At 40.1% G+C, this 13,005-nt stretch overlaps 1 protein-coding gene across 5 annotated transcripts in view; it reads right to left on the bottom strand.

The window, feature by feature from the left end:
* Positions 1–499: 499 nt before the first annotated feature.
* CRAMP1 (cramped chromatin regulator homolog 1) overlaps positions 500–13,005 on the bottom strand; it is a 51,624-nt gene continuing 39,118 nt past the window's right edge. For 4 of the 5 annotated variants that reach the window (XM_030001707.2, XM_041120204.1, XM_041120203.1 and 1 more), the window contains exons 15-21: positions 12,798–12,902; positions 11,596–11,774; positions 10,944–11,024; positions 9,353–9,587; positions 8,885–9,049; positions 8,117–8,262; positions 500–5,128 (exon numbers count right to left, since the gene is read on the bottom strand). In XM_030001707.2, coding sequence (XP_029857567.1) covers positions 4,964–5,128; positions 8,117–8,262; positions 8,885–9,049; positions 9,353–9,587; positions 10,944–11,024; positions 11,596–11,774; positions 12,798–12,902 — 1,076 coding nt within the window. In that variant the 3' untranslated portion in view covers positions 500–4,963. Of the gene's footprint in view, positions 5,129–8,116; positions 8,263–8,517; positions 8,706–8,884; positions 9,050–9,352; positions 9,588–10,943; positions 11,025–11,595; positions 11,775–12,797; positions 12,903–13,005 lie in introns of those variants that run through there. The other variant, XR_005931434.1, reaches the window with a different exon arrangement.

Here is a 13,005-nt window from a genome sequence, read left to right as displayed (position 1 = left end):
AAAAGGTAGGGGGAAAAAAATAAAACCCAAGATATACAATACCCTTTTTATTGTACCTTTTGCTTGGTGTGGTGATTTTGGTTTTTTTTTTTTTGGTTGGGTTTTGTTTTTTTGGGTTTTTTTTTGGTTTTTGTTTTCCTTTCTTCCCCTTGTTACTGGTGACCATGGATGAAGACAGGACATTCAGGACAGACAGCCCTCTGGTTTGACCTATTTCTGACACTCAGAGTTAGCAGACACTATTGGGAATGGAAGCTGTAAGGCAAAAAAAACCCAACCAAAAACTTCTCTCACCATGGTGTAAATAATTAAAATTCTGGAACGGGAGATGTCAATGATTTCACTGAAACCAGAACTTCAGCTTGGAAGGCTTAACCTTATGGACAAATATTTAGCGCTATCCCCCCACTTCCCCCCAAAGGGGCCATTATTATGTAAATAAAGGTTAAATGGAAAAATCTGATCGGGCATGAATGGCAAATAACACACTGGACATAAGTTAGACCAAGTATTAGTATGTATTTATGCACAAGAATAAAAACAGCTTTACAAGTTGAATTGGAAATTTAAACAGAGGAAGTTTAACAGCTTTTGTATATTATATTAAATAACCAAAACACCTTTTTCCAAAATTGGTAAAGAATAAATAATATAATTTACAATATGGTACAAAAAATAATCAGTAAGGACAGGCATTCTGCTTTATACATACACTATATAGGTATATTTATAATCTATAAAACAAATTCACATCTCAAACAAGCCAGAAACCTTAGATGATATGGCTTAACTATTATTAAAAGAAACAGCATTAAATTTTGCTGCCAGAACCATAAGCTCTAAAGCAGTTATCATGTTTCAATAATTAATGATAACTTATTGCCGTAGTGCTTGCCAAGGTTTCACTTAGTTAACATTTACAAATTGCTGTGAAATTAAGAGATTCAAAGGTTTGAAAAGGTTAAAAAAAAGTGCAGTACTTTCCTTATAAATGCATCCGAAGTCTGAGTGTAAAAAAAAATGCAACTTAATTTCCACTCTGGGATCTGCAGAGTCAGTAAATGAGATGTCTTTATAGATTAGATTTGATCCAAGCCATTTAGTTCAATTTAGAAATATAAAGAGGGGTGTCAAAAAAAAGGCTTAACAATGCCATATTAAAAACAATTAGTATTCCTATGCTTAGTAGATTTAGTGATAAAGGATAAAACGAATTGCGTGGGTAATGAGGATGCAACACCCAGCAGAAAACCCAGTTAGTGTGCATCTGCACACACGGGTGGATCTAATTCTTAGGATGTAGTACTGCTTTTCGCCCAGACTATGATGACAACAGATACTGAATTTTCTGCCATTCACCTTGCTGAACTGCTCAGAACTTCCTTATTGTATATAGTCACTAAAGCAACATGGGGAAAGCCTAGAGCAATTAATACTAGAACTGGAGGTTGCTAGTGTCCCTCTCCAACCACCTTACAGTGCCCCAAGAAGCTATTAAGCTAACAAAGTCATGTTTACCTCAAAAACAATCCTGTGTGCATTTCTGTATAACTTGCTTAGGATAAGCTGACATTGTTACACATACAGATTTTGTTACTTCTGTTGGGGAACCTGAAATAATTAAAATTGAAAAAGTTTTGTGTTTAACAAAAATTAAATATATACACACACATAAGCACACATGTATGTATGTGTGTGTATATACACACCCCTCCTACACCCCCCCAATTTTTCACTTAGCAGTCTTAGGCACAAACTGATGGTGATCAATCCTGTAAAGCACATCCACCTAAAATCTAGAGCTGGTGGAATCAGAGGTGTGTTTAAGTGACCTTTGACATATTAAGGGTAACAAATTCTGCATCAATTCAAAATTACCACAATGCTCTAAGTTATTTTTAAGTTTTTCCCTGATAAGACTTACTTGTCCTGAAAGGGCTTTGTTACTAAACTGCAGTTTGCAAAGCATTACATTTTCTGAAATCAAATTCTGTTTCATAATGACAACTTTTAAGAGGCTGATGACAAACACATTTCTAACCACAAAATTCTGAGTGCTGAACTGACCTCTGTCATTTCCACTTTATTACTTGGTGGTCCAAGTCTACTCGCAAAGGTTCAGTACATTAACATTTTCTGATCACATGGCATCATTAAAAATAGCCACTATTCTGACTTCATTCCGCAATTCTATTATTCCCCTATGACAACTGAATGGGCTGAGAAAGGGCAGCTTGACAGCTCCCTGTACCAGATGGCAGGAAGTCTCCACAGATCTTGAAGCAAGTGCTCCACCACAACACTGGCACTTACTCTCCTAGACAACCTAAGAGTCAAAACCAGTGTTACATCCACTCCATTACCAGCATGGGCAAAGAAGATGAAATGTTTGTCAAGCTACCTAAATACACTGGAGACCATCAGGCTGGTCTTTCAATATTTAGAAGTTTAAGAATGAGTGTTCAGATTTTTTTTTTTTTTATACAGTACTTGATTAGAATGCATCACATCTCCTCCTGCATGTCCTGTAATCCACAGCCACAGTAGAGCCCTCTACTTTTGTCCTGCAAGTCCAAAGGATTTTTGGAGGTACAGAATATAGGATAATCAGCTTGCTAATGTAAGAAGCCAAAACCAAGAGGAAACAGTCTGGGAAAGACCGAACCAAAATACAGCTCAACTCTAAGTAAAAGTTTTAGAGGGAGTGACTCTTGACATTAAGGGGTGTCCTCGCCATACCAAGGGTGAATGCTCAGAATCATACAGTCCTCAGCATTCATTTCTCTGACAGCCTTCAACTTTTTATATTCTAGGTTTATATCATTTCTTGATAATTGCATCAGAATTCTAAAACAAGGCTCTGTAAGAACAATGAAAGAGAAATAATGACAGAAGGACTTAATATCCCACATGACATGCAGTCAGAATAGGAAGTTAGCTCACAGGTATGAAATTCTCCATTCTTCCAGTCATGATCGTTTTCTTGCTAGTAATACAGGTTTGCCTCCCTGTTGGCAACATCCAATTGCACTAATGCTGTTTTGACACGTCTGCATGGTTTCTATGTCAAAGAGCAGAATGTAGCAACCTGATACATGGGGTCTTGGAATGTCATCCAAATCTCACTACTTTTTGAGTGAAATCAGGAAGGTTGCTCTGGGCCACACAAAAGGTGCATCAGAGAACTTGTTACATTTTCTATTAATGACAGAAAGCATAAGGCAAACTATATACCGGTTAAAAAAAATAATCTACATAAAGCAGGGTAAAAAAGTGACTGGGAAAAGAGCAAATCCAATCAGTGCATCGTGAGCAAAGTTACAAGGAGAAACTCCCAGTTAAATGCCTTGTAAAAGTAGCTAAAGGCAGGTAGAACTACATCCACCAAGTATAGTGCAAGTTGGGAAAATGAACCCCTGATAATAGCCTAAGAGATGGAGAAGTTTTGTTTATTTATTAATAATATAAAGTTGAGGTTTATATAGGACTAGCCCCTTGGATAAGTTCAGAGCTACTTAAAATAGCCAAAGGACATTCTCTTACTGGAGAAGCAGACAAGTGCTTAAAAAAGGGGCACAATAAAGGTATTCTCTCTCATGACAGGTAGGAAAGGAAATAGGAAAAGTCTCCTGAGTTATAAAGGTAGAATCGACGGACAACCAGCTGTAGAGAAAGTAACTTTATATTCCTTTGAACCTGCTGGTATCAGGATCTGGGTCTTTCAAATATTAAAACACTAACATTAAATGCATAGGGGTTTAGTAGAGGGCGTACCAGACCCACTAGTGCCTGGGAGTGACTATAATGAAAAATGATGCCCTGAGGTACTACAGAGCACCTAGAATTCACAGAACAAGGAGGAAATAATGAAGGACTAAGGGATTAAGCTAGGACTTGACACCTCTCCTCTTCATGACACAAAACAGATCTGAACAACTTTAGCGTTAACATATTATTTGTTTCTATACATTACAATATTCTTTCCTATTTCCTCTCCCAGGTAAATCCTTGGGTTTTGTGACAAAAGGTGGCAATATATACAGGTTTCCAGCAAAGCCAAGACTAATTATGACAAAGCTTTCCTAGTGATTCCAGTAAGCTCTTTTGCAGTGTTTCCCAACTTAAAAAGCAACCGTTCTTCAGGGAAAGCAAAAAAAGCACTCTCCCACTCATGGGATGAACTGTGCAATGTGATGAAGAATCTCAAAAGTGGAGAATATGAGTGCAGTCAGGATGATGATGATTGTGACATGTGACGGGGTTTAAAAATAGCGGAAACTCCCCAAGGATCCATGCAGTCTGTGAGTAGGGTAAATGAGAACTCCCCTACAAAACAAGAAAGCAGGTACATGCCCCTGCTGGAATGGTCAAACAATAAAACATAGCCAAAGAAACAGAATGGTCTATAAAAAACAAAGCATCGTAGAGTTGCAGCGACTTTGAAGAGAGTGCAAGAAACTTCAGTTTGACTGATTGATAAAAAGAGTGCCAACTAGGACATGTCAAGATGCAAAATGGTTCCCATACCCACTCCCACCCTTTATCCTCCACAACTTCAACGTGGATCCCAAATCATGGCATTTTGATTACTACGCAAAAAATAATTCACGTAGGGGAGCTTCTGGCAATACCCTTCCCTGCTTGAGCTTCTTGCTTAGGCCATTCCAAAGTACAAGTCCAGGACTGTCCCATAAACCTGCCATTGTATATCACTGGGGCAGGGGACACACCATTTCCTGTAATACTATTCCATGTTTTGTTGTTCCCAGTATATTGCACATTCCAGGACTTGCAAGTACTTCTTCAGACCTTTGAAGACAATGCTTCTCTTGTAGGAAAAAGTGCACAAGACAGGGACAACTGAGCCTCAGCTGCTTCTCTACAACCTGCCCTTGCCATGATCCAGCGCTGCAAGTTCCAACTTTAGCTGAATAGTCTATACCAGCCTGCTGGTCTCATACACTCACTGTGAGAGATCCCCAATTGGGGGACCACCACCTCCTCCATCGAAGAGAATTTCCCTGCGGGTTGGCTCAGGTATTGATAGTTCCTGGGCAAGGTCATTAAAACGAGATATGTAATCTATGCTGTTCTCATTCATCATGCAAGCCAGCTGGGAATCCACCACCTAGAAGAGACATGAGAGAAAAAAAAGAGATAGATGTTAGTAGAAATTTCACAGAATCACAGAATTGTTTAGGTTGGAAGGGACATCTTGAGATCATTTTGTCCAACCATCCTGCTCAAGTAGGGTCAGTTAGAACAAGTTGCCCTGGACCTTGTCCGGCCAGGTGTTGAATTATCTTCATGAATGGAGATTCCACAACATCTCTGGGCAACCTGTTTCAGTGTTTGACCAACCTCACATTAAAAAAGTTTTGTTGTGTTCAGGTAGAATTTTCATGTGTTTCAATTTGTGCCCGCTGCCTCTTGTCTCGAGAAGAGTTTGGCTCCCTCATCTTCATTCCCAGCCTCTCCTCATATGAATACTACACTTTATCTTGCTTTATCTGAGTTAGAGAACAGCTTTTATCCATGACTAAATGGAAGCCTCTAAGAAAAAAAAAAAAAACAAACCACCACCAAATTTATAGTCTCAATGGGCTTTACCTGCCTATCCTTAATTTAGCATTAAGGTACACTAGTACAAAAACTCTATAGATATTACCTCTAACTTAATAACTGCATTTGTAAATAAAACTGGATTCTGCAGGACACTTAATAAAACGCCTTTCAAAATTCTCCCATCATTAAAGCCATTTTAAAATTATACTTGTTTCCTCTGAAGACTCCCACACAAACCCACATCTGCCACAACAGCTGCTCTGGTGTGCCTAAAATGGTGGCTTAACCCATTTTCTACTGAAGGCAGTTTGTAAGATCAAGGACTGCAATGTCACTTCAAATCCACACAAATAAATTATCATATACTCCTTTAATTAACACACACCTTGACAGATTGTCACCATCAAGTAAGCAGAATCTTTATATTTACGCCAGGAAGTGGAGCTGTGTGTGAAGTCTAAAGCTGTCAAGGGCACATTAAAACAGCATGAGCTTGCTGCAGCTTCTGGTTACAAGGTCTGTACAGAACCTCCTTATCCAGATCCAAAGGACAATGGTTGAATGACATTTTCCTTCCATCAGGGCAAGCTCCCACAAAGTTACAATGTACATGATGTTATACTGAGTCAACCACTGTAAACTGTGGGATAATTAACAATGGCAGGGACCTGAACAGGTCTCTAGTTCAACCTCCTGCTCAAAGCTAGGTCACCTAGGAAGACTGTCCAGCTTACTCAGGGCTTTATCCATGTTAGTCGTAAAAAGCTCTGAAGACAGACACTGCACAACATGTCTGGGCAACCTACTCCCCTGCCTGACTGTCCTCAGGGTGAAAAAGTTTTTCTCTATATGTAGTCAGAACCTTTGTCAGTTCAGCTTTTGCCTGTTCCTCTCACCACGCATCACCACTCCGTCAAGGGCCTGGCTACGTCTTCATCAAGTACCAGCAGGCAGTTGGGGCCCTCCTGCCCTGAAGCCTTCTCCAGGTTGAACAAGCCCAGTACCATCAGCCTTTCCTCCCAGACAGGTGCTTCAGCCCCCTAATCGTCTTGGTGGCCCTCTGCTGAAGTCGCTCCAGTTTATCTATGTCCTTCCTGTATCTGATGCTCAAAACTGGTCACAGTATTCTAGACATGGTCTCACAGCTGTTGAGTAGAGTAGGATAATCATCACTTTGTTCAATATACTGGCTATGCTCCTGTTAAAACAGCCCACATCGCTGTTGGTCTTCACTGCCACAGAACATCCTGGCTCACGTTCAGCTTGCTGTCTATCAAGATGCCCAGGTACTTCTCAGCAGAACTGTTTCCGAAACAGTCAGTCTCCAGCCTATATTGCTGTCAGCGTTATTCCTTCCCAGGGGCAGGACTTTGCGTTTGTCCTTGCTGAATTCCATAATGTTGCTGCAGCTCACTCCTCCAGTCTGCCTCTGTCCCTCTGAAAGGGAGCTCTATCCTCAAGCGTATCAAAGCCTTAATAACTGCTGTCTTCACTTTATCCCTTTGAAAGACTTCAAAACAGAAGGATAATTCTACCAACAGAGAAAATAACTCAGCAGCATAGCACCTTCTGCCATTCTCTCAGTAACTCAGTATTAACCATTTCCTGCTTCTTCCCTCTGGACTTATTTATTTTTTTCTACCAGTCCTCCAACTGTACTGTAGCTGCATCAGTATTAACCTTTCTCTCATTGTGGCAGTACACTCCCCCCCAGCAGGAAATGAAACTTCTCCAGGCAGGGAGAAGAGAAAAAAAACCCCTAAACCCTAGAGGCCGCAGGTTGAAATTTGAACTGACCAACGGAGACGTGCCAGGTACACTGAGGTGACCTTCTTGGCCAATAGGGATTAAATGACCACAGGTCAGATTCGACAAGGGTATAAACGGGGTCCCACCGGAGGACATGCTGGAATCAGTCCTCCTCAGAGAAGCAGTCTGCAGTCGGGGACTCCCCCTCGGGTCGGGGCACCGCCTGAGGTAACTCCTCAAGGGAGAGAGCCCTCATCTTTTAGGTGAGTCATACGTGCATTTTGGAGCCATCGTTTTAAATCTCAAGAATTCTTAAGTCAGCTGTGTAGTATTAATTCCCTTTACATCATTGAGCCTGTGGTTTATAAAACGTTACTGGAGTTCTAAATAACTTTTCTATTGAAGAATAAATCTGTGCTTTAATGCCTGTTGGATTTGATTGCGTGTGCACCCGTAACAGTATTTTCAATTCCTGCTCTACAAAGCAAGACACACAAAACAGAAGGATTACGACTCACTCTGTCAAAACAATGATATGTCCAACAACACAAACATGACCTCCCCCAGCAAAAAGAACCTGGGTCGAAGGTGCTCACAACAGCTTCTTGCACCAGCTCTGGTGCCGTATAGCCTCAAGCCATTTTACATCTTTCCGTTAAGACTGTAACCCTGTTTTACTAAGCTAAAATCCAAATGTCGAAGTGTCTTTGCCTTGAGTATCTCAGGAAGGTATGATGGACAATATACAATAACACTGCACTAAAAAAGGAAGCAGACAGCTGAATGTAATTTGATGACATACCTCTGCTACATCTGCCAGAGACCGTGACACAAAAGAGTCCCGTGAGTTTCCATCCAGAAGGCTGGGTCCCAGTAAGGAGGTGCCACTGGTAGTCCCGACAGGAGTTGGCAACATTTTTCGTCCCTTCTCGGGGGAGATGAAACTTGCTATAAAGACAGTAAATCACTGCAGTGAATGTTTGCAACTGGGAGCATAAAGAGAAGGACAAGGAAATAGAAAATGGAGGACAGATCATCTATTTCTTCTGTCTCTTAAAAATTATGTGTTACCAGCATGAACACCATCAGCACCCTGCTAAGAGTACAGAGACTCATTACACCAGCCCCATTAAATATTAATTAAAAAAACCCACCAAACAAATCCCAAACCCAGTGATCTCACGTCTTTGAGATTATGCTCACCAAGCACAGAACGAAGCCTATTTTTCCAACAGCAGAGCCAAGAGCATCTTTTCCTTTTGGCAGAACAGCCAAAATGTCTCAACCTAACTCATGAGTCAGGCTCCAAACAGACTACAAAGAACTGCCAAGGAATTATTTGTCCCAAGGTATGGGCCCCAATCTAGCAACAGGATCTTTTCAGGAACAGACTTGTAAAGAGAAAAAAAATGTATTCAAGGCAACACTGTTGAAATGAAAGCAAGAAATAAGGGAAGAATTCTACAAACGTCCTACTGGGTTTACAATTTTTCAAAGGATTCACTTCTAATAAACAGCGCTGTTCAGCGCCCAGTTCTCCCCCCCCAGTTCTCTGCATCCTGACACTTACAAAACAAGCTGCTGAGAGACGAGTCTGTGGAGTCATTGGGGTACCACTGGGGATCATGGCTGGGAGAGGCAATCCAGTTCTGTTGAGGACTACTGGATGGAGACGGAAGACTTTTGGAGCTGTCACTGCCGTTCAGCTTTGCAGGAGAGAGAGAAACACCTTCACCTGTAAGCCAATGTCAGGAATCACTGATTCAGTCAATGCAGTAAAGTTATAGGATACTGCACCAATTTCCGTTTAGAAAGGGAAAAAAAAAAAACAATCCCACCAAACCCCAACAACCAAAAAACCCTCCTATATATGTTAGAAAATAAAAGCCAGGCACATAATTTTATTTCCAACAGGTATTAAAAAAACCCAAAAAAACCAACCCAGTAACTGCTTCCTGGAAAAGTTTCTGCTGACATGTGAGATGACAGGATTTCTTTTTTAAGGTAATAGGAAGACTTTACCTAAGCTCAGACTTACTGTATTGACCAGAGCTGATAGCTATTTCAATGATGGAATCACTGATTTGAGTGGCAGGTTCTCCTTGAGAAAGCACATCTTCAGGTGGTCCAGGCAGAGAAATATCCAAGAGAGCAGAAACATTGGGAGGAGAGAGCCGGGTACTGGAAGCCTCTGATGAGGGAAGTGGAGGGGTGGAAAGACCATTTTGGAGGGGAGTCTTGGACAGTTCTGACAGAGAAAGGACTGATGTGCCCTGTTTCAAGAAACAAGAGTTAATTGTTCATAGATTTATGAAGGACTTGGAAATCTGTCTGAAAAGCAGCAGCTTAGCTCATAAGCATCAGATTAAAATCAGACATTAAGGGGAAAAAAAAAAAAAAAGAGCACTAATAATTCAGCAGATAATATTTCTAAAATTTTAGGAATATATTATTTATGATAAATTTGTATTATTTTAATGAAAAATATCTGTAAGCATGAACAAATATGCTTTAGCCCACATCCTGCCAAATCATCTGACAAAATATGGGTTTGTAACATTCCAAAGAATGTTTAATACAGCCTACGTAACAGAAGCAAACATAATAATAAAATTAACATGATTCTGATGAACTTACAAGATAGTTCTTAAGAATTAAGAATTTGCCTTTGTATAGGCAAAAAACCTATAATTGCTTGGAGAGTATATAAATATTTTAAACTGCTAACTCACTCCTCTTTACAGCCAGACTTCCCAAAACTCAACTGATCTTTTTTAAGGAGTCCTGTTATTAGTACCTCATCATAGAACTGTTTGTGATTTTTTTCTGAGGTAGTATATACAAAGCTGTCCTGAGAGCAAGAACCAGAACCTAAGGCCCCATTACCACAAATAAATGCCTAGTAGGTTCATGTCCTAACATCTGTGCTGTAAAAAGAAAAATATTCCTCTCCCTTATGCTTTCCAATCAAATTAATGTGACCTTTTTTGCATGTATCTGTCACAGGAAGGGTGGAAACTGCTTCCACTGAAAAAAAGAAAAGCCTGTATCTGAGGTTTAAGTATCTCACACAGGTCCTGGATCCCACTGGAGAAGGAAGTTGGGGATAGGACAACAACACTCTTACAACTCAGGTGCTGCCACAGTTACTTTTAAAGTATCTATGTCTTATTGGATCTAGCATAAAGAAAAGTGATTCTCTGAAGAGGATGCTGGCATTACAATCACGCTTCTAGTCTTAATATTCTTCCTTCAGCAACATACAAGCAGCAGGACTGCCAATTGCTGAAATTTTTCTTTGTTATGTCTAAAATACACACGTATAATATAGCAGAGCAATTATAAACTTCTCCACTATATCAAGAAATACATAAAACCTGTTTGTTCTTCAGAGGTCAGAGATGGTCAGCTTTGCTTTGCTTTTTTAGAGAACAGCACCCACATAAATTTAAGGAGCTTTCCTAAATTTCTTTCTTTAAATTTCTTCAGATGCTAGAGGTTTCAATTTCCACAAAACAGTATCAATGGTGTACAATTACCTGGGAACAAGGGGTTTTAACTAGTAATACCAATGGTGTTTTCAGAACGTTACCCATTTCATACAACTGTTCTTTCAACACATACTCTACCTGGAAACCATCAGGAACTGCCTCCTGCTCATGCCGTGTTGGTAGGCTGATGAACGGAACTCGACACCCAGGGCCTGAGCCCTAGAAGCACAACAGAAATCATGTGAGTGACAAGTGTTTACATGACATGCTGCAAATATAGCTGGGAAGGTAAGAGGCAAGTGCCTATCACCGTTTATGCGTGCTCTTTTTACTATCATGCCTTTCAAAATTGTCCATTAACTCCCTGAGAAAATGACATGGACTAATATGTATCTGGGTCTCAATAAAAGAAATGGCAAGGAGAAATCACAGTTTCCATTCCAAATACATCCCTAAAAGTCCATGTTTTGCCCCAGATTGCCTCTGGAATTACTGCTTATTGAAATGCTACTGTTTCTTTTCAAGCCCAGATTTCTGGATGGCCAACTTCAATAGTCTCACAGCGAAAGCTATTCTATAGGATGGAAATCTGTTCAATGTGATGATGATTTGATCCCTCAACCCTGAAATACACACTACACAACATAGACTAGGTTTGCCATGATAAAAGCGTCCAACAGCAAGCTTCAGGAGAAAGCTGATTGAAGAGTCATTAATAACACAGCTTTTTTACACAGTCAAAGAGCAAGACACTTAAGTACTTTAAAAAGCATGCTCAAGAGACTCTGACCTCTACAGTGGTGATGGAGCCTCCGTTCTGATGCGCTACTGTTGACTCCTGCCCTGTTACCACTGTGGTCACTCCGTCTGGTGACAATGGAGACACACCTGACAAACCATCTGCATCCAGGACAGGCACAGGGCTACCAGGGATAATACCAGCACTTTTAGCTGCCAAGTCAATAGCACCTTTTGTGAAACAAAAAAGCAAAAAAACACATTACAAGCCTTTTCTTCAGGCGATTACTTTGTTGTGACTCATCTAAAGGATGATTTTTTAAAAAATTGCCCAGAGTCAAAACTTAACACATGCAAAAAGTGAAAGTGGTAATTATCTGATCAGCTATATCAGTTGTTCCTCTTCACAAAGTATAACATTTCTTTCAGCTAAAATGTTTCATTTTTCTGCCCTGTTCCAACATGTTGTCAGGTATATCAAAACAGTTTAGAGAAACATCCCAGTTCTCTCCGCTGCCCTTTCCTTCTTTTTTTTTTTTTTTTTTGTCCTGCAAATTGTTAAGTATTTGGTTATGCAATTTCTAGAAATTTCCTATAGTTTACTAGAGGAAACTCTAAAACAACACAGCCTTATTGTGTTACCTTATATCTCTAGCAGCCATTTAGACTCTATATAAAAAAAGTATGTCCTTGCAGGGTCAACCTCACCCAGATCTTTTAAAATCCACTTAAAACATCTGAATGTCTTCCCGTCACAGAGAATCCTCTAAGTAAAACATAGAGGCAGTCATTGTTTTCACCTCAGCAGTCATTCTATTTATGGGACCCATTCTTTCGTTGCAAGACAAAGTATTTGCTTGGGGTACACCAGCATGTTTTTTTCTTGTAGACTTCATAATCCCACATTAGTAGATAAGCTGTTTATAAGTTTCTTTCAAATACATCACAACCCCTTTTCAAAGTGGTCTTACAGCGAAACATCACAAAAGTGCTCAACTGTGGTTACAAATTCTAACCCCTTGCTTTGCCTGCAGATCAGACACAGCGAAGGAACCTAGTTCAGACTGTCCCACCACTGACTGCTCCCTTTCTGCAGTCACGCAAAGCCACAGAAAGTAAGATATCATTAACGCAGCCATTTTCTTTAACTTCCAAAAGCACTAATGATTCTACTGAGGGAATAGAAACCAACAGTGTAACATCATACAGATCACAACAGACTGTGACTCACATTCTGTTTAAGAAATGACTTACTAGACAGATGGTTGGTAGCCTGTGTTGGAAGAACTTTGGGCACAATTGGACGAGAAACAGCAGCTTTAGTCAGTGAGGACTGGATTGGCCGAAATGAACCTCTCCCTAGGGTGAAGGATTAAATACCTCTCAAGCAAATGAAATATAACATCTTTAAAGCAGAGCACAACACAGTTCAACGGAAGCAAAGAATTCCAAGCAGTAGCAA

Source organism: Aquila chrysaetos, chromosome 25 (assembly GCF_900496995.4).
Source record: "Aquila chrysaetos chrysaetos chromosome 25, bAquChr1.4, whole genome shotgun sequence".
Taxonomy (NCBI): Eukaryota; Metazoa; Chordata; class Aves; order Accipitriformes; family Accipitridae; genus Aquila; species Aquila chrysaetos.
The sequence above is the reverse complement of the archived record's forward strand: the minus strand, read 5'-3'. Positions and strand labels throughout refer to the sequence as shown.